Source organism: Piliocolobus tephrosceles, chromosome 16 (assembly GCF_002776525.5).
Source record: "Piliocolobus tephrosceles isolate RC106 chromosome 16, ASM277652v3, whole genome shotgun sequence".
Taxonomy (NCBI): Eukaryota; Metazoa; Chordata; class Mammalia; order Primates; family Cercopithecidae; genus Piliocolobus; species Piliocolobus tephrosceles.
The window spans coordinates 33,242,207-33,263,588 of NC_045449.1; the positions used below are offsets into that span (position 1 = coordinate 33,242,207).

At 50.4% G+C, this 21,382-nt stretch overlaps 1 protein-coding gene across 2 annotated transcripts in view; it reads left to right on the forward strand.

The window, feature by feature from the left end:
- Nucleotides 1-14,205, forward strand: part of TBX4 (T-box transcription factor 4) — a 33,190-nt gene extending 18,985 nt beyond the window's left edge. Inside the window, exons 6-9 of one of the 2 annotated variants that reach the window (XM_023203976.2) lie at nt 7,871-8,023; nt 8,998-9,086; nt 9,208-9,437; nt 12,008-14,205. In XM_023203976.2, the coding sequence (XP_023059744.1) occupies nt 7,871-8,023; nt 8,998-9,086; nt 9,208-9,437; nt 12,008-12,627 (1,092 nt within the window). In that variant the 3' untranslated portion in view covers nt 12,628-14,205. The remainder of the gene's footprint in view (nt 1-7,870; nt 8,024-8,997; nt 9,087-9,207; nt 9,438-12,007) is intronic. The other variant, XM_023203977.2, reaches the window with a different exon arrangement.
- Nucleotides 14,206-21,382: the final 7,177 nt, after the last annotated feature.

Consider the following 21,382-nt stretch of genomic DNA (forward strand, 5'->3'; position numbering starts at 1 on the left):
TGATTAATCTGCACCTTCCCGGGCGTCAGCTGCATTCTCGCACACACGGGAAGAGTTGGTGGTGAAGAAGAACCCGGAAGTGCACCATCCTGCCTCCGTTCATCCAAACAGGAAGGGAAGCTGCTTCCCTCAGCTTTCTTCCTCTTCTCTTCTGAATAAGCTTCTAGAAATACCTGGGCTTCAGGAAGTTGGGGACGGCCTTACTGGGGCATAGGTGGGACCTGTATCCTGCAGCACCATGTGGAAATGGTGGCATGTGGGTATCCCAGATTGCTGAGGAGGGAGGGCCAGTTTATGATTTCTGACCCAGTGAGTCCAACTGTCGGAGGGGCTGCATTAGCCCCTGGGCTAGAGGTGTGGACTGCAGTTCCTCAGTCACAAAGTAGCACTCGTTAGTCCCCACATAAATATGTGACTTCCTGCTCTAGCCACTGGGCTTCATAACTGGCATAGGCCTGACTGCCCCACCCTTAGCCCTGGGACGATCTTCCCACCCTCTTTGCCTAGGTAGCTACTCCTGAGCTGCGGGATCCAAGCTCAAATGCACGTTCTTCAGAGAGAAAGGTTGGGGTCCTCATTCTACGCTGTCAGAGCACTATGCAACTTTTCATGCTGGTACTTGCCAAAGTTATAATTTTGTACCTATTTGCATCTTAAAATTTTATTTATGAATAGGAAGTACTTTCACAAGCTTTAAACATAAATCATTGAATAAATTAAAATGTCTACAATACGACATCTCTTTCTACTTGTTCCTGATCCACTGTTTGTTTCAACCCCCAGTACAGGCAACCACAGTTACTAATTTCCTTTCAGCATTTTTGTTTTGTTTTTGCACACAGGCAGAATGTGTAACCTGGAATCCCCTCTTTTACACACACAAGGTGGCATACTATGGAAACATTTTTTGCATCTTGCTCTGTAAACTTAATAATATCTCTTAGAGAAGAGTGCATTCAGAGAGAGCTTCCTCATCGCTTTTGCAGCTGCACAGAATTATTATTATTTTATACTTTTTTTGCGATGGAGTTTCGCTCTTGTTACCCAGGCTGGAGTGCAATGGTGCGCTCTTGGCTCACTGCGACCTTCACCTCCCGAGTTCAATCAGTTCTCCTGCCTCAGTCTCCTGAATAGCTGGGATTACAGGTGCCTGCCACTATGCCCAGCTAATTTTTGTATTTTTCCTTTTTTAGTAGAGACAGGGTTTCACCATGTTGATCAGACCGGTCTCAAACACCTGACCTCAGGTGATCCGCCTGCCTCGGCCTCCTAAAGTGCTGGGATTGCAGGCATGTGCCACCGTGCCCAGCCTGCAGCTGCATAGAATTTTATTGAATGATTGTTTTAGAAATCATGTAGCCAGCTCTTATGGAAGGAATTAGATTTTTTTTATTCTTTGCTCTTCTGATTAAGCTTGTACATATGCCATTTTACACAGTGCCAAGTATATCTGTGAGATAAATGGCCTGTTCAAAGGGTATGCGGATTTGTAACTTTGAAACTATCACCAAATTCCCCTCCATGGGAGCTGTACTGATGTATATATTTCCAGCACTGACTATGGCCTTACCAATAAGGGTGGGAGAACAAACGTCTAGATTTTTGTCAGTTTGACAGGTGAAAAGTAGATATCAGTTTTAGCTTTAATTTGCATTTCCTTTATTATGAGTAAGGTTAGGCATCTTATTTTAATAAATTTCCTCTCCTGTGAACTGCTGTTCTTGTCCTTTGCTCATTTTTCTTGTAGGTTTTTGATATCAATTTCTAAGAACTCTTATAAATTAGGAGGATGTAGCTCTTATCTGTGATATGAGTTACACATGTCCAGGTTATCATTTGTCATTTGGTTTTGCCTGTAGTGATATTCCCACGCCGATGCTTTTGATTGAATTGATCAGTCTTTTCCTTCTGGGTTTTGGATTTTGAGTTATTGAAAGCCCTAATCTCCTCCTTACTTATAAGGGACTTTTCTTCTAGTATTTTATGGATTTATTTTTACATTTAAACCATTGATCCTTTTGGAATTTATCCTGGCCTTGATTTGAGGTGTGAATCCAATTTTTTTTTTTTTCTAGAGAGCTATCCAGTTGTCCCAGGATCACTAATTGAGTCGTCCACTTTCCTCCCCTGGTTGAGGGGCCTTATTTCTGAACACTAAATCCCCATATGAATGTGTGCCTGTTCACACGCCAGTCTTTTAACTGTTGAGACTGGATAATAGGTTTTAGTGTTTGGCAGGACTGGGCCTCCTTGATCTTCTTCAGAGTTTTCTTGGCTAGTCTTGTCTATTTTTTCATATAAACTTTAGAATAAGCTTGTAGTGTTAAAAGAAAAAAAGGAGCTTATTTGTATTTTTATTGGATGTGCTTTAAATTATAAATTTACTTAGAGGAGACTGATAGGAATCCTTTTCTATTTGCTGAAGGGTTTTCTGGTCCTTCAAGCGTATTCAGGTTTCCTTGAAGTGACCCTGCACGTTTCTCGTTAGGTGTGTCACCTGATTCGTTACCATGATAAATGCAGCCTTTCTTTCACTACATTTTCTCACTGCTTATTTCTGCTCAGTTTCGGGGTTACTATGTGACTTCACCACCAGATAGTAAACCATGAGGTTTCCAATCACTGTGACATCCTAGTGCCTAGCCATCGTGTCTGGCAAGCCAGTGGGTGCTGGTGGATGGTAAGTGCACGAGAAACTCCTGAAGGAGGTGGTAGTTAGACAGCAAAGCCACTTCCCCTGCCAAAGCTTATGCTGGATGCCCCCCCAAAGCTTACGCTGCAAATTTGCCATTGGGGACCTAGAGCTATTTATCTCCCTCTTTCCTCCTTTCCTTCCACATTTGCTGATCCCTGACAATGTGCCAAGCCCTGAGCTCCAGATCAGGTCCCATCCTCCCCAGTGAGGTTGAGGTATGAACTCAGGCTTGGAAACTAGTACCAATTCTGGCTGTGCCTGAAATTGGCTGTCTGATGCTGGGCAAATGCCTGTCCCTCCCTGACCCTCAGTCCCTTGCCCGTTAAAATAAGGGCAATAATAATTAATGCCTACTTTATATGGATAATGTAAAGATTAATTTTATGGTGCATGTAAATGACTTAGCACAGGGCCTGGCACACAGGCTATGCTCAGTAAGTGCCAGCTGTTATTGCTGTTGCTGTGGCAGAGGGCAGGAAGGTTTGGAGGTCCCATGGTACCACCCCAGTGTTGCTCCCTGGACGTGAGGCCTGAGGTTCCTCTGGCCAAGGCCTCTGGAGTGGGCTGATGGGCTCCCTGATTTCGTTCTAGTTTGAATTTTCCTTGGACGCACCTCTTATCATTCTGGTCTCAGTTTTCTTTCTTTTCTTCTTTGGTGTTTAAGCTGAGATCCTGTCACTGTCCTAACCTCTTGGTAGGGCTGGGGAGGATCAGAAGGATGATGGAGAAGGTAGTCACAGAAAGTAAAATTATGGTACAGGGTAAATCTGGTTTTAGTATCTGACAAAATGGACATTAGCCACACCGTTGAGGGGCTAGCATCCACATAATGTGTGTTCTGTGATGGAGAGCAGGGCCTGCTGACCCAAGTCCTTTACAGTGTTTAATTGGCACCTTCTCATGAACTCTGAGCTTGTTGAGAGCGATGTGTGCTCTCTCACAGGCCATCTGGATCCTGTTGCAGACTGTGTCTCCAACCAGCTGTGTGTTCCTGGGCGAGTCACGTCTCTACTACCAGCATTCTCTTCCTCATCTGTAAAATTAGAGAGCTGGACGCAAATGATCTCAATGGCCTGCCTCTCCATGCCCTAATGTTCTCTGATTCCAATGTAGATAGATCTGGGCTTTATTGGCCAAGCACGCTATGGCGATCTCTTGAGGAGAGGGATGTTTGGCGCAATTGCAGTTGTTAAAATAGAACAGGCTTCTGAATTGTGGCCAGAACATAATGAATCCCATTTCTGTGAAATGATGATGATGACGGAACCAGTCATGTAGTGGGGTTGTTGACGTGGCTGGCCCATTTGGCCCCATATCCTCTGCAGCAAATATAAATGTGAAACTCTGGCAAAGTAGTTTAATGTGGCGCCTGAGGAACTTCCGAGCAAAGCCAGGTGTGTGAGTCACTGAGTTGGTTTCACATTCTCCCGGCTGATGGGACTAAGGCTCAAGTTTATACTTGCCTTGGCTCAATGGGTGAGACTTTCTTCCAGATACTTGTCAAGGTTCTAGACTGTCGGAGTCAGAAGGGGTTTTTGGGACCACTTAGTCAAAGTCCCCACTTTATAGATAGGGACCCCAATGGTTGGGAAAGGAGAAGAGCTTGCTCAGGACTTGACGTAGGTGAACAGAGATCATGAAGGCGTCTGCACCCTTCTTGACTTCTCTATGACTGGGGTTACCCTCACCCAGTGGCTCCCACCTGCCCCGGTAGGACTGGCAGCTTCCCTCTTTGCAGGTTTCCCTGTGAGCCTGGCTGGTTCCCTGCCTCGGAAGGTATGTTGGGCAGTCTCTCCACCCTAGTCATCAGGGACTTTGTCTGATGGGCTAAGGAGTTTGGCCTTTATTCCAAGGGTCAAGCGGGAACAATCAAAGGTGGATTGTGGATATAAGACATTTATTGAGTCCTATATACTGGCAGCAGTCGTAGGAGGGGATGTGGGGGGAAGAGGAGGAAATATAAAAGGCTCTGCTCTTAAGCAATGCACATCTTCCTGAATTTCCCAGAAGGTTCTGAGCAGGGGAGTGAACTGATGGGATGTGTTGCAGGATGAAATGAAGAGAAAGTACATGGAAATAGGGGAAGGCTGTCCCCGCAGCCCAGCCAGAGATGGTGGGGCCTGAAGCAGGGGTGTGCAAAGGGAATGGAGGGGCTTTTGTTTTATAGATAGAGTCACAGGAATCAGTCACTGAGTGCACCTGGAGGTGGATGACAGTGAGGAGAAAGGGAGTTGATGATGATACCCAGGGCTTTGATCAGCCCACGACTGCTCATGACTGCCCAGGTGTCACAGGAGCAGGGAAGCTGCTGCCACGTGTCCTAGTGTCCTGCACAACCTTCATGAGGTGCTGGTGCCTATGGCTCTATCCTGGGTTCTCTCAGTCCAGTTTCTGTTCTCCCTTTGTGCTGCCACCTTTGGAGGGCTAGAGTGACTGGGAGAGGCCTTCATGCCAAGGAGCTGGAACACTGAGCTCATGGGAGATCGTCTCTGTGCATGTTTCATTACCGCTTTTGACCTGGAAAATGCCTTAGAGATGATCTCGTCTTTAGTGAGCAAGCAAAGACCAGAGAGGAGGGGACTTGCCCACGTTCCCATAGAGGGTTTGTGGCTGTGGCCCAGATCTTCCCACTCTCAAACCCGACCTTGCCCTCACTAGATCCTGTCTGGGGGCAAAGGAGCCTGGAGGTACAAAAGGATAAAAGGTATAGCCCTTTCTCCTGAGGAGTTTAGAGTGTAACTGAAGGGAAAAGAAGAAATAGGAAGCCACTAGGATGCAGAATGACAGCCAGGTAGATAACGCATGGAAGCAAGTTTCAGAACTGGGTGTTCAGAGCAGGCCCTTGGACCTGAGCCTTCCTGGAAGAGGTGGGCCTTCCTAGAAGAGATGTTAGGCCCAGAAGGTGAGAAGAAAATGTGAAAGAAAGATCAAGACAGCAGAGGGACCTGCATGTGCAAAGGTGCGCAGGTAGAAACTGGGCATTCCTGGAGCCATCAGGCCACCTCCCAAGTATTCCATTGCCAGATCTTCTGGGAACGTGGGTCCTTTGTGGGTGCCTGGAGCTCTGTGAATAGTGCAGGGTGATGGAGTCACCTAAAGGGGCTGGGAGGTGTTTTCCAGGCGCAGTTCCTCTCACCACAGGAGCATCTCCAGCGTCCTGGAAAGGGACAAATAGCAAGGCCTCTCTAAGCGGGACCTGTGTCCTGTAGCCTCACTCTGTATTCCTCACCTTGCAGGCCCCCAGTTGGGCGGCAGGTCCCCAGCTGCAGGACCTGCTTTGGGGTTTGGGGAGTTATGTACTCACCTTGTGAGGGTCCAGAGGTTTGTCACTGAGGGCTGATGGGGGAGTGGCCAGTGCAGAAGGCAGCAAGTGTGGTTCCTGCTGGATGGAGTCACCCAGCTCAACCGAGGAGCCCAGGGAAGGCCAGTACCCACAACCCAGGTCCTGGCCCACCCGTTCCTCAGTTGAGCTGGCTCTCTAAGTTATCCCTGTGCCCCAGGGCACGATGAGCGCAGAGTCTTCCCAGACTAAGACTTTGGCCAAGACTTGCCATGGAAGAGCCTGACTCTGGCCTTTCTCATGGCACTCTGGTCACTAACGGGTTAAACCTTTCATTAAGCGTCAGCACCAGGCCCCATCCCTGGAAACCTAGAAGGGCGGCAGCCCAACCACCAACCCAAGGAAAGGGCACTCCCAGCTACAGAGAACGGAGCTCAGAGGGGAAGAGGACCCTAGGGCCCGCCTAGCCCAGCCACAGAAACCAAAGGGTTAACAGAAGCTGCAGGGCTGATAAAATGCCCCAAATTCCTGGTCCTGCCTTCAGTGGGGAGGGCGTCTGGCAAATGTCAACGATAAAAAATACATTTTAATGGCACATGATGCAGCTGCTACCGTGGGGCGCAGCCAAATGAAGCAGGTTTGGAGCAGCAACTACTGTGAGCGGCCCCAGGGGCTCTGGCGGCCGCGCCTCCAGGGCGCTTTGCTAAGCTTTGTCCAGCCGCGGCAACCCACCTCCCCCAGCCCATGGCATCCTCAAGGGCCCTTGGGATTGGGGGCCTCTTGCCTTCTATGGCATTATTTTAGGAACTGTACCGTCTCCTACCTTGGCACCTTGAACACTTGAAGAACTTCCCTGAGGGCTGGGAGCGGCCTTGGGCAGGTCTGAAGGCAGGATACATTTGGGTCTCCCCAGCACATCCTCAGCCAGCCTCTGTGAACATTGAGAAATGCATGAACAAGGCTAGGCACGGTGGCTCACGCCTGTAATCCCAGCACTTTGGGAGGCCGAGGTGGGCGGATACTTGAGGTCAGGAGTTCGAGACCAACCTGGCCAACATGGTGAAACCCTGTCTCTACTACAAATATAAAAAATTAGCTGGGAATGGTGGAGCACGCCTGCAGTTTCAGCTACTTGGGAGGCTGAGGTATGAGAATTGCTTGACCCCAGGAGGTAGAGGTTGCAGTGAGCCGAGATTGCGATACTGCAGTCCAGCCTGGGCAACAAGAGTGAGATTCCATCAGAAAAAAAAAAAAAAAGAAAAAAAAGAAGAAAAGAAAAGAAAGAACAAATGAGCAATAACAAAAAAGTTACAGTGGGACACTTTCCTCGGCTTCCTCCCTCTCCCTCATCCTGCAAAACCCAAGTATTTCTAGAAGAGGCAGGTCATGTGTAAGAAGGGTATTGAGAAGAGGTGAGGCTGGAGGGGGACCCCTGAGGGGAGGTTACGTGTTGTGATCCCATTTACAAATGTGGAAACTGAGGCACAGAGAAGCCTAGTGACTTGTCTGAGATCAAACAGTGAGTTGGTGGCACCCTAGAGACTTTTGCTGACAGCTCAGAATTCCACCTGCTACACTGTGCTGAGTTCACAGTGGGCTTTTACACTGGTAAGGGCTTACTCCAGTTCTCCATTACCACAGTGAATAATTGGTCACATCAGGGAAGGCCTGGGGCTGGGCGTTAGTGCTGGTGCAGAGAGGCTAAGTGGGGACGGGGTGGAGAGAGTTTGGGGCCCAGGGGCTTGGTTCTTCACTTGGGAGCTCCAGTCCTGGTCCACAGGCCCTGGATCCTGTGCTTTGAGGAGAATGAGAAAAACCAGGCCAGGGCCAGATGAATGAGGCCTGGGGTTTGCGGATGGGGACCTGGAGCTCAGCATGAGATCCTTCCCTTCCAGATCATCCTCAACTCCATGCACAAGTACCAGCCGCGGCTCCACATCGTTAAGGCTGATGAGAACAACGCTTTTGGCTCCAAAAACACCGCTTTCTGCACCCACGTGTTTCCAGAGACCTCCTTCATCTCTGTGACCTCCTACCAGAATCACAAGGTACAGCCACTGCCCCACAGACCCCGCTTAAAACCATCCTGCATTCCTTCCACCATGCAGACAGGCAGAGTATGAAGCCAGAGTCCCAGCAGGGCTTGGGCAGGCTTAGTGCAGGGCCCTCAGAAGCCTAGAGTCCCTCAGAACCGTGAACAAATCCAATGATGAACAGAAAAGGACACTAGACACGTCCATCTCCAGCGCAGAGGAATTACGGTCTCTGTGTTTTGCGGAATGTAGAAAATTGGCAACTGTAAAAACCAGGAGCTTGGAGCCTGCCTTGTGGTTTGAGCATTGGACCCTTTCATTCCACAATCTTCTTTCTCTTGGTTCATCTCCTGGTGCCTTCAGAGAGAGGGGTAGGGAATGGGGAGAGGAGCCCCGGGGTGCTGTCAGCTGGGGTGTGGAAGCAGAGCCTGAGCAGAGGCACTTCCCAGGCTGTGGTCGGCCACCTCCCACCTTCGCTACTGCCCCGCCCAGCCCAGCCACCCCCACTGTGTCCCAGTCACTGACAGCCGTGCTCTGCCACCCATCTGCTTTCCACAGTATGCACACGGGGACTGGCAAGGTGGGCAGGGGTCACTGGGGGAGGGCCGTGGCTGTGGTGGATCTTAGGCAGAAGAGTGACAGAGTCGGAATTGCATCTAGAACGGTCACTCAGAGCCTGATGTGGTAGTTGCACAGATTCAGGCGGCAGGCCTGGGATGCTGACTGGGAAGCTGTTACAGGTCCCCAGGAGAGACCCATGGGGACAGAATCCCGGCAGTGCAGAGGGCTGGGCAGCAGCAGAAAGAATCGGAGGGTGGAGGGCAAGGAGAAGGGATCAGAGCCAGGAACAAACCAGGTGGGAATGGCAAGGCCCACTTCCCCAGACCTACCCTAGTTCTGACTTTGCCTGGGGTTGGGGAGGCAGGAGGGCCAGAGGTCAGCCCAGTCTCGCCCTCCTCCCGGTGACCCTGTGTGTTTTCTCCCCACAGATCACCCAGCTGAAAATTGAGAACAACCCTTTTGCCAAGGGATTCCGGGGCAGTGATGACAGTGACCTGCGTGTGGCCCGGCTGCAGAGGTGGGGCTGCGCGGCCCGGGAGGTGGGGCGGGCAGATGGGATTCAGGCATGTGGCCTCTGTGACCCTCAGTGCATCTTCACTCTCTTTCTGTCTCTCCTCCTGCCCTCCCCACCCCTTCAGCAAAGAATACCCCGTGATTTCCAAAAGCATCATGAGGCAGAGGCTCATCTCCCCCCAACTCTCGGCCACACCGGACGTGGGCCCCCTGCTCGGCACCCACCAGGCGCTCCAGCACTACCAGCACGAGAACGGCGCTCACTCGCAGCTGGCGGAGCCGCAGGACCTGCCCCTCAGCACCTTTCCTGCCCAGAGGGACTCAAGCCTCTTCTATCACTGCCTGAAAAGACGAGGTAGTGCTCTCCTGGTCTAGAAGCCCTAGGGGATCAGAGAAGGGGTGAGGTTCTCCCCGAAACCACTCTGCAGCCCCCCAACCTCCCAACACACACACACGCATCTGGTGCTTGTGTGGCCTGGGAGAGTGAGCCTGAAGAGTTAGGGATCACAGCTGGGCGCAGGGCCATCTTTTCCAGTGCAGGGATGCTGGTTCTCATCTTTAATGCTGCCTTTGGAACCCTCACAGACAGCTTGTAGCCCTGGTGTCCCCAGATGCCTTTCCAAGTGTTGCTTTGCAGTCACTGCTCTGAGAGCCTCATGGGGTGAGCTGGGCTCTGCCTGGAAGTGCAGGAAGAGGCTGACACTTCCCGGTCCAGAGTTTTTGGGATTGGAGCTGTTATTTGTCAAAGCAACCTCAATTCCAGAACAGGGAGGACTTGGTGTCTCACATGCAGGGCCTTTCATCCGATCATTCCTTCCAGGATCTGCAGTGGCTGCTTGAGAGTTGAGATGAGCTATTGTGGATGTAGATGGGGCTGGGAAGACAAGCCACAGCACCTTCTGTGCCAGGCCTCTTCGTAAAGAGGAGGAGCCCGGAGCTAGGCACCATCACGTCTGTGCTCTGTGCCAGGTTTTGATTCCTCCATGGATAGAATTGCGATGATTCATGTTACTCCACCAGAAGACCTCACGGGGCCGCTGAAATTCCCTTCAGAATGAGCCTGGTGACTTTTGCTTGCCATCTAGAATGTTCCCTCAGCCCTGTTCCTAGGGACTAGCCCGGCAGAGCTCCGAGATCCCCTGCATAAGTCTCATTAGAACTCAGTGACCTAGACCACGGGTCGTCAAACTGTGGCCTTCGGACCTAACCCAGCCTGCTACCTGTACAAAATAGTTTTTACATTTCAAAACAATTGAAAAAAATCAAAAGGAGAATATTTCATGAAATGTGAGCATTATGTGAAATTAAAGTTTTAGTGTCCATAAAGTTTTACTAGAACACAGCCACACTCATTTACTTACAGGTTGTCTATGGCTGCTTTCATGGGACAACAGCAGAGTTTCGTAGTTGCAACAGATACCCTGTGGCCCACAAAGCCTAAGATATTTACTATCTGGCCCTTTGCAGAAAATGTTTGCCAACTCCTGACCTAGAGTGAGTAAGCCACCTGCCAGGATCGAGAGCTTAGCGCAGGGAGAAGAGAGGGATTTGGAGAGAAGACAGAGAATCAGGCTGAGTGAGGGGCAAAGGAGAGAGCTCGGCCAGGGAGAGGAGCAGGTCTCCCTGGAAAGGGCAGATGCCACCAGCAGGGGCAGAGGAGAGAGGTGAGCACAGGCCTTCACACCCACTCAGCCCCTCTGCTTCCAGCCCTGTGTGCACACACAGCTCCCAGAATGAATCCCTGGAGAAAACAGGAGGAGGGAGGCCAAGATGAGCCATGGATGTGTGGGGTTTGTGTTTTTTGGGTTTTTTTTGTTTTTGTTTTTTTTGAGATGGAGTCTCGCTCTGTCTCCCAGGCTGGAGTGTAATGGTGCAATCTGGGCTCACTGCAACCTCTGCCTCCCGAATTCAAACGATTCTTCTGCCTCAGCCTCCCCGGTAGCTGGGATTACAGGTGCATGCCACCACGCCCAGCTAAGTTTTGTATTTTTAGTAGAGATGGGGTCTCACCATGTTGGTCAGGCTGTCTTGAACTCCTGACCTCAAGTGATCCGCCCACCTTGGCCTCCCAGAGTGCTGGAATTACAGGTGTGAGCCACCGCACCCAGCCCGGATGAGTGTTCTTAAATTGGCTCAGTGGGCTGCTCCCCAAACCCTCAGGCCTGGGTCAGCCCTGGATCCCAGGGGAGGGCGCACCACTCCAGATAGTTAGACCCTCCTGGTGGAGGATGTCGGATTTGTGGCATCTGATGTCGTCTTCCTCCAGAGTATCTGCTTAGCCTGAAAAGTATGTCACCTTTTTCACTTATTATCAGTTCTATTTCTTAATTTTGTAGACACTGTTATGTTGGAATCTGTGTAGTAAAAATCCGATGGCTCTTCTTTAAACACATGTGAGGTTAGTTCCTCTTCTAAAAACAACAGAAACATGCCTACAAGTGGCTTTGGCTCCCTGAGGTCTTCCTGGGAGCTGAGGATGGAGGCAGAAACCTCATGGCCTTAATTTTCTGGCTCTTTCGGACAGATGTGGCCTCTGGGCCTGGGCTGGCCTGGCAAGGGCCTCTACTTTCCTTGGCCAGGGTGGGCCTAGCCTGAGAATGCCACTGCACACCAAGGCCTCTTACTCTCTCAAGAGTCAGGCTGGCGAAGGATCAAAGCCGAGTGCTGCCTGGCTAAGCCCGGCCCTCAGTGTCCGGTGATGTGGTGTCCCCCGTGGCCTCTGAGTAGGGTCCGTAATCTGACTACTTCTTGGCGGCTGCCACCCTATAAAAGCTGTGGCTGATTGAAATGGCTCTGGGAGTGCCATGGCAACATGGGGAGGGCGGGTGCCGAGGGAAAAGGACAGGCTGTCCCAGCATCCAGCAGGGTGCCCTGGGGCCTGGGCTGGTGGAAATGGTTCTTCCTGAGTGTTACTTTGTCTTTCAGCAGATGGTGCCCGACACCTGGACTTACCCTGCAAGCGATCCTATCTGGAAGCCCCCTCTTCGGTGGGGGAGGATCACTATTTCCGTTCTCCCCCTCCCTACGACCAGCAGATGCTGAGCCCCTCCTACTGCAGTGAGGTGACCCCCAGAGAAGCCTGTATGTACTCAGGTTCAGGGCCCGAGATTGCCGGGGTGTCTGGGGTGGACGACCTGCCCCCACCTCCGCTGAGCTGTAACATGTGGACTTCAGTGTCGCCGTACACCGGCTATAGCGTGCAGACAATGGAGACTGTGCCATACCAGCCCTTCCCCACCCACTTCACCGCCACCACCATGATGCCGCGGCTGCCCACCCTCTCCGCTCAGAGCTCCCAGCCACCAGGAAATGCCCACTTCAGCGTCTACAATCAGCTCTCCCAGTCTCAGGTCCGAGAGCGGGGGCCCAGCGCCTCATTCCCAAGAGAGCGCGGCCTTCCCCCAGGATGTGAGAGGAAGCCACCCTCACCACATCTAAATGCTGCCAATGAGTTTCTCTACTCTCAAACCTTCTCCTTGTCCCGAGAGTCTTCCTTACAGTACCATTCAGGAATGGGGACTGTGGAGAACTGGACTGATGGATGACTCTCACGTCTCCTCCACAGCCCCGGGACCGCGTTGCTCCAGTATTAACCTCTGTGGGTGGCCTGCACTACCAAGAAACACAGGAAGGTATTCCAGAGGGAGTGTGTGTGTGTGTGTGTGTGTGTGTGTGTGTGTGTGTGTCTGCACGCGAGCACGTATGTATTTGGAGAGCATCCATCTTCTGACATACAACTGAGGTCATGACAAAGAAAAAAAACACCACATTTATCTAAGAAGTGATTTTGGCTGCAGGACCTGGGTCCATTGTTATCTGACATCTCTTGACATGCCCGTGGGTGGGATGGGAGTGGAGGGTTCTTATGAGTTATTGGAAAGGTTTTATAACTGTTGATTTACTCAGGGGCCAGGTGGGGAGGTCTGTCCCATGGGGAAAGATTCTCATTGCTGGGGTAGGAAGATTCTTGCTGCTGGGGTGTGACGGCTCTGTGCACACCTTAGAGTTCCTGGCCTTCTATTTGCAAGGGGAGCTGAGAGTCTGGTTTTGGTAGCAGGAGGCCCATTCCTTGGGCTTCTGGAGAGTCTGTAAGACTGCCTGAGAGGTGGGCTCAGCTAAGCCACAACATGTACTTTGATAGTACAGCTGGCTGCTCAGTTAGTGGCCTAGACATTGATGACTGGAACTCTGAGGTCTGAGGGATGACTTTCGGAAAGGGTCATGTGCTAAATGTCACCTGAGGGGTATTTTTAAAGGTTTTTTTTTTTTCCTTCAAGAGGAGGGAAAATGCAACCAGTAGCATCTCTGTCATCATTCAGGTTTTGTAGTAAAGTACAGAACCCTTCCCCCTAGGTCCCCAACATACAGTCTCTCACTCTGGTTTGCGGAGAGTCGGCCTCCCAGGCACCATGCCATCTGCATCCTATGATGGGCAGTTATGAAACACGCCTCAGCTGGCATCATCCCCAGGAAGCCACACTGGAGCTGACGTCTGGCATCTCCAGGGCCTGTTCCGCTCACAGAAAATCTATGCTTCTGGAGCGAGAAAGCCCAACAGAAATAAAGAAAGTTGAGAAAAATTCGTTTCTTCCAGTGAACTCAGCCAGTGAGCTCAGAAGAGCAAAGAGAATTCTCCAGTGTGGCACTCACACAGTCCTCAGCCCTGCGTTTTAGCATTGAACACCACCAGGCCGTCAATGTGGCTGGGGTGAACGCTCCATCAAACTTGGGAAATCACTAAACTTTGCATGCTGAATAGCTATTTATATATTATATAAATAAATAAATATATTATATATATATCTCTCTCACAAATGCAGGCCACATGTCAAATTCAGCTTTGCTTTTTACAAATGAATGAACTTAATAAAAATAAACGTTGGAGGAGGTATTTGGAAAGACATCTATTTAAATTTTTATTACATGTTTGATATTAAAAACTAAGAATGGTTTAGATAAAACATATAAATAAATATATATATATAAACACACACACACTACAGATAAAGCTTTTTTAGAAAACACATTAGCTAACAGGTGATATGGAACTTCAAGTGTTTTGTTATATAGCATGGACGTTTTATTTTACATATCGGAACATAAAGCCATTTTACAACTGTGAAGTGTGTGGATGCTCTTTATTACTGACTGGTCATTTCTTGGTTCTGCAATGGCCTCTGCCTCTTTTTTGCTGGTATTTTTTTTTTTTTTTTTCTCAAGTGTCAGGTGAGGCCTTCAGTGCCTCTGAATACTTGTACCGTGGAGCCTCTGAGCTCAGAGTGAAGCCACTTAGGACCAACAGAGCAATTGTACCTTTGATCTCATGCTACTCCCTGGGTTATGAATCTGGATTCCAGGGTCCACAAAGACCCCAGAAGGGCAGGGCAGGCAGTAGAGCAAGAATCTGTCTCCTTTCAGCAGTGACCACATAAGCTGGCCATTTGAGGGAAGTGGTCTCATAAGTAGGGAATTCCTAGTGGGATTTATGCAGCTGCTTCAGAAAAGGAACTGAAGAGCAGGCTCGAGTCAGCGCCGGGGGCTTCCTGGAGCAGTCAGAGGCATGAGCTCATCACCACCGTCACCCCAGAGAGGGTGAGTCAAGGCCTGGCAAAGTACCCATTCGCCCGCACCTTGGCCAGGTCCCTGAAGCTCGGCCACAAGATGGAGAGAGGAAAAAAGAGGTGAAATCCAGCCCAGGTTCACCCTAGATTGGAAGAGGCAGGCATAGGAAGGTGCTGCTGGCTCTCCCTCCTTATGACCTTGCCATCTGCCGTGCCCTTCATGGCTCCTTCCCCAAAGCTGCTTACCCGCCTCCACCATCTCCACTGCAGGCTGGTCTGGGAACCCAGGAAAAGAGAAGTCACGGGAGGTGTGCCCTTGAATCCTTGCCCTGTCAGGACTGAGATGAGATTTCCTGCTGGGTAAAGAGTCAAGCTTGTCTCCTGTTTCCCCAGAGTCCTTTTGTGGCTCTAGGCTGCTCTCTGGCTGGACTTCTTCCTGCAGAAGAGGAAGCCAAGCTCCATCCTCCCTTAGCTGTTGGCGCACACCTTGGGCTTCTTGGTCATGGAGAAAGATGTTAACTGAGCTTGGCTCTGGGGACAGGGAAGGGGGAAATCTTCCTAACTCCCACCTGCTGTGCTCTTTTCTTTCCGGGTGACCACAGCACATCTGGGACACTCCACACCTTCTAGAGCCCAGGCAGAGGGCTGGGGGCAATGCGGATGTTCCCAGGTTCTCTCCAAACATATGGTTGGCTGAGTCTTACATGAAGAAAGCCACTTCTTAAAGGGGTATTTTGCCTCGAGGCAGCCCACGGCTTCCTGCCAGCTTGCTGGGAAGCATGAGGTGCCTGGGCTTCCCCACCTGGGCATGGCCAGAGCCGGGCCTGCAGTGGGATTTGTGGAACTTTCCTGCCCCTCTGAATCAACAGCTCAATAAAAAGGGGGCACATGGGATATCCTGAAACAAAGGGCACCATTCAGGAGCGCCAACAGGTCATACATCATCGGCCAGAAACCTGCCACATGAAAAGGGTCTGCTTCTGCTGTGCCCTGCCTGGGAAGGGGACAAAAGCCAATTAACATTCAGCTGCATGTCCATGGGAAGGTAGCCTTGGGGGCTGTGCTCTCCAGCCCAGGGCCAGGCCCCTGGGGGGAAGCTGGGGCAGGCCTCTCAGCAGCAACTCAGCCACCGACAGTTGGCCCTCAACCGCAGAAGAGCCTGGAATAACAAAAGGGAGAAGGGAAAGAGAAGCTGGGTCAGACTGACAAATTGTTAAAAAACCAAACCAACTTCCAGCCTTGGCTGGGCCTCAGGGGGTCAAGAGGCCTCGGCTCGCCCCACTAATGGAGCCTGCTCGAGGAGTAGCAGCCCAGCCTCACAGTGTCTTATCTTACAACATAAAATTAAAACCCACTTAAAAGGCCGGAGGGCATGTTAACATTCCCCCTGCTGTCTAATTGAAGTAGTTCCCAGCGCAAAGGATTTCACTTGAAAGATGCCTCACTCCCAGCCCGGGTCTCCAGCTCAGCCGGCAGGGGAAACGGGAGGGGCGAGGGGAGCGACTGTTTGCCTGCCACCCCCACCCAGGCGGCAGGTGGCGACAGCAAAGGTTAGAACAGGCTGGGTTGTTTTGTATTTTTAAAAACATTTACAAATTCATTAGCAGCTATGTCAGCAGAGGCCACACTCCTGACAAGAAGACCTGGTAATGATTCAAACGTGGTGAGCGCTGCAGTGAAGCCTGACTGTTCCTGCAGCCAAGAGATTTCCATGCGTCCCCCGGCAAGCCCTCTCTCCCCCCACCAAATCTATGACAGGTCTCCAAGGCATACGGAACCAATCAGGGACATCCTGCCAAGGTGATGAACTTGCACTGGCCATCCCGAGTAATGGGAACCAGTCAGCCTGAAGCCGGGCTGGACTGAAAGCCAAGGTGACAGCTATTAAGCAAGTGTGCGCCGAACAAAATGGCAAAGGGGCCGGGTAATCAATTCAATTTCAATGGGCGATCCGAGCAACCACAGCGGCTGTCGCAGCTGATTAGGCAGCGCCGGGCTGGAGCTTTCAATGCGAGCCCATCACAGATCAGAAACAGGCCTGGGATGAAAAGGGAAAGAGTCGTCTCCTGAGAAGCAGGCGATGAAGGACTCTGTTTTATGTGACTGTGTTCTTCCTCCTCTCCTTGAAGAAAGAGGAGAAAAAAAAAGCAAGCAGTTTGGAGATTAGATAGTTTTCTTTTCAGCCATTTATCATTATGAAGGAAAGTAGACAGCACAGGGGCAGAAGAATCTCCAGTGGGATTTCTGCGAAGTCTCACTCGGAAGGGCCAGGTTTACATGATGCAGCTCAAACAGCCCTGCTTATCACCACAGCCTGACGGGGTCTGCAGAGCATCGAGGGTTCCTCTTCTGTAACAAGGGCGAACAGGCCCCAGTGCCCCGAGGAGTTTAGAAATTCTCCTGCAGAAACCCCAAACCAGCACACTGCATCATTTATGAAAGTTAAAGCCTGAGTCAGAATAATGGGGAGAGGAGGAAAAATGGAAAAGGAAAAGATGAGGGGATTGTGCACGGTCCCTGCAGGGGAAGCCCCAGTGGTGGCCGCCCATTTCTCCCTGGCCCAGGTCGGGGCATCAGAGGTCCCTGCTGTGTCTGCTGGCCTGTCTGCACTGGTCCCAGTCCGATGGTAGGCCCTGGCAGCCTGCTTGAGCATTCTAGGCTTGTGTTTAGTTGTTCTGTGCAAGGGTTTTAGGGTGCAGAGAAAGAGGCACCCACAGGCACAGAAGCCAAGAGAGAGAGGCCAACCATGGGGATGTGGAGGGAATGGAAGATGCCTGAGAACAGATGGCAAGGGATGCAGAACCAGGAGGAAAAGGGCCATTTTGGAACCGAGTGTGGATGCAAACCTCTGAGGCAGGAGGGCTCAGGGCTGGGACTGGGCGGGTGGTGAGGGAGGAAGGCTGACCACCTCCTCTTTGGAAAACTAGAGCAATGGGTGCATATTCAGATAATTCTTAGAAGAATTGCAAATGGAGAATTAACCTCACTAGTCATCTAAAATGCAAATTGAAGTGATAACATGCCACTTTGATCTACCAGATTAGTAAACATTTAAGAAAAAGTGTTGGGAGCCTCTCTCAGTCATTGCTAGTGGGACTACAGGTTGATATAGTTTTTCTGGAAAGAGCAATTTGGTAGCATGGACAAAGACTCTAAAAGTGTTCATATCCTAAAGAAAATAACCAGAAATGTGGGCATAGTTTAATACTGTATGATATGCATTGTGGTTTTACTTTTCAATAGCCCCAAACTGGCTGAAAGTAAATTGGTAAATTATGAGATACTCACATTCTGGAATATGATGCTGTCATTGAAATCATGTTTACAAAGGGCCCTTAATGATATGAGACTTGATCTAAAACTAAGTGAAAAAAGAGGATCCTAATGTAGAGTACAATTTCAAGAACATTTGAAGTAAAAACAAAAAGATTGGTGTGTAGCCAAACTATAGATCATTAAATAGCAGGGAACAAGGGGATGAACTATCTCTGTATATACATGACATACTATGTGAAAAAAAGTTCCTGACATGTGGTCTCCCATGTGTGTGCAATACAAAACAAAAAACCACTCTGGAGGTCCTAACATCAATTAAGCAGAAATGTCCAGGAGATGGGGTGCATTTGTGTGTATATGATGTATGCGTGCATGGTGTAGGTGTACGACGTGTATTTGTGTGTGTGTTAGGGACACAGACGCGATTTAGAAGAAACTGCTTATGATGATTCCCTCATATATCTCTGTTTTGTTTAACTTGTTACAATGGGCATGTATTACTTCTGCAATTAAAAGATTTAACTGAACTAAAAAAAAAAAAAAAAAAAAAATTGTGATTATAGAAGTACCCAAAGAAAAGAAAAAGAAGAAAGGCTGAAAGAAACTGTGCCCAGTGCTAACAGCAGTAACTTCAGGAAGTGGTGGGCCTGGGTGGACGAAGGTTGACTTCTGGGCCTCCTCCCCATGTTTGTTTTCCTCCCCTCCCTGGCTCTCCCCTTCAGACACCTTGCTCCTGTCCAGTCCTGTGATGCTGCTATTGTTCAGGCTAGGGCTTTAGCATTTTCCACTCCTCTCTAGGTCCTCTCCCTGGGTGATGACATCTGTTTGCACGGCTTCTCTCACCAACATATGCCAACAAACCTCAACTCCAATCTCATTTCTCTCTCCTGATACCGTCTTCTGGACGTTTCTGCCAAAAAGAGATGTTAAGTCCTCCACTTCAGACTGGAACCCAGACTGTCCCTCCAGGTCTCCCTCATGTCCTCCGTTTTGGTAATGGCACCACCAGCCAGCATCCAGTTGCTCAAGTCAGAAACCTGGGCTTCCCTCCTCTCCCTACCTGCCCACCCCAAATGCTCACCAAACTGCAGATTCTACCTCCTGAAGATCCTCTACATCTCGGCTCAAGCCTGTAATCCTAGCACTTTGGGAGGCCGAGACAGGCGGATCACGAGGTCAGGAGATCGAGGCCATCTTGGCCAGCACGGTGAAACTCCATCTCTACTAAAAAATACAAAAAAAAAAAAGCTAGCTGGGCGAACCGGCGGGCGCCTATAGTCCCAGCTACTCCAGAGGCTGAGGCAGGAGAATAGTGAGAACCCGGGAGGCGGAGCTTGCAGTGAGCTGAGATCCGGCCACTGCACTCCAGCCCGGGTGACAAAGCGAGACTCCGTCTCAAAAAAAAAAAAAAAAAAAAAAGATCCTCTACATCTCTACACATTTCCTCTCTTCCAGCAGGCCTGGCAGTGTTTGCTATAATGGCAAATCCCCGGGGGTCTGGGCTGGCCAAGATGTCAGCTGTGTGAGGCTATGGAGCTTGGGGCCGCTGTGAATGGTCCACCTGGGCCCTAAGCTGTTGTTCATGGAGTGATGGTTTTCTGACATGTGAAGCCAGGGAACTGCCCAAGATGCCAGGCCACTCAACGAGAAGACTGCTGCTTTCATTGGTGACCCTGCTTTCAGCTCTGCGTGACCTGAATCTTGCGCTCTGGCTGCCACCTTGTGCGTGGTGAGGAAGCAGGGCACTGCTACAGGCCATCCGCCAGAGTCACAGGCTGCTGGAGAGGCCTATTGCTTCCTAGGGGCAGGTGGGCCTGGGAGTACTGGATCAGGGGTTTCCAGCATCTGACCCGACACCTCTTTCTCCTCCAAAGGTTCCAAATGGTCTCTTCCTTCAAACCCTTCCATAGGAGGCCACTCAGTCTCTGCCAAGATGGGACAGGTCTTCCCTCTCTCTTAAGAAGAGAAAAAACCTGAAACAAACCAAACTAAGGCCAAGAAGCCTCCAAATATGGCTCCTCGTGTAAAGCCTCCAGCCCAGGGCCTGGCACAGGGCATGCTCTTGGGAAACAACAGTGCTCCTGCATCCTTCATCCCTTCACAGCCTGACCTCTCTCCCTCTCTCCAACCCTAGCAGGTACCTGCACAGACCATAGGACAGCAGAGGAGGAGCCAGCCACTCGCCAACCTGCCTGCAGATAAGCTATTGAGCAAGACAAGTCTCTCAGCATGTGCTAATATAAACCTCTGGCATCGGGTGTAAGGAATTGTGAGACTCCTCCAGATATAATTGAGCGAATCATCTGCGGCATTTAGAGAGCACCGCTCTAATGGGAAGGTGGAAAGTGTACTCCTATTTTATAACTGAGCACATTGAGGCTCCTCTCAGACCCTTCCCAGCTGTCATGCTTTCTTCTTTTAGAAACACCCTCAATGGGAGAAATGCTCATCCCAGCAAGAGCCACCAGAGACCCCCTGGTTCTGACGGTGTAAGGCAGCTTTGTGTGCCTCCTCCTTTTCCAGGCCAGGCAGGACAGTCCCAAGTAGGGCTCTTTGGAATTGGGAGCTGATCAAAAATAAGGAGGCCAAGGCCAGAGGGTCTTTGGAGGCTCGGTTGGTGAGTTCTGTAGAGGATCCTCCAGCATCAGGTTTGACAGAGTCTGAGTCAGGTATTATTTATTATTTATTTTTAAACAAGGTCTCCCTCAGCCACCCACGCTGGAGTGCAGTGGCACCATCTCAGCTCACTGCAACCTCCACTTCCCAGGTTCAAACGATTCTCATTCTTGTGCCTCAGCCTCCTGAGTAGCTGGGGTTACAGGCATGCTCCACCACCCCCAGCTAGTTTTTGTATTTTTAGTAGAGACAGGGTTTCACCATGTTGGCCAGGCTGGTCTTGAACTCCTGACCTCAGGAGATCCTTCCGCCTCGGCCTCCCAAAGTGCTGGTATTACGAGTGTGAGCCGCTGCGCCCGTGGGCCAGGTATTCTTTACGCCTGCTGGCTACCTGCAGCCTTAAGAGTTGATGACTTGGCCGGCATGGTCCGAATTTTGCACTCTGATCTCCCCTTTTCCCCTGAGGGGTGAATGCTATCTCACTGAAGTAGATGTCTCAGCATCCATGAGGTAGTGGCACCAACTCTGCCTCTTGAGCCGGAAATCCTGGGTTCAATACTTGGCTCTGTCACTTTCTGGTTTGTGCCTGTAAGCATAGCCACTCCTTCTGCGCCTGTCAATGCAATGGAGATAATATTGCGAATAACATCTGCTTCTTCGGATCATGGAGATTAAAATAACCTATGTGAGAGAGCTTGGCACATTCTCTGTCCTCCCTGATGTTCCAATACTAAATAGGAACTCAACAAATGCTGGTTCCCACCCTCCTTCCTTGCCCTCTTATGGAAGGGCATTGCTTTAGATTTCAGATTCAGAAAAGGAGGGTTGAGTCTGCACTGAGTTTCAG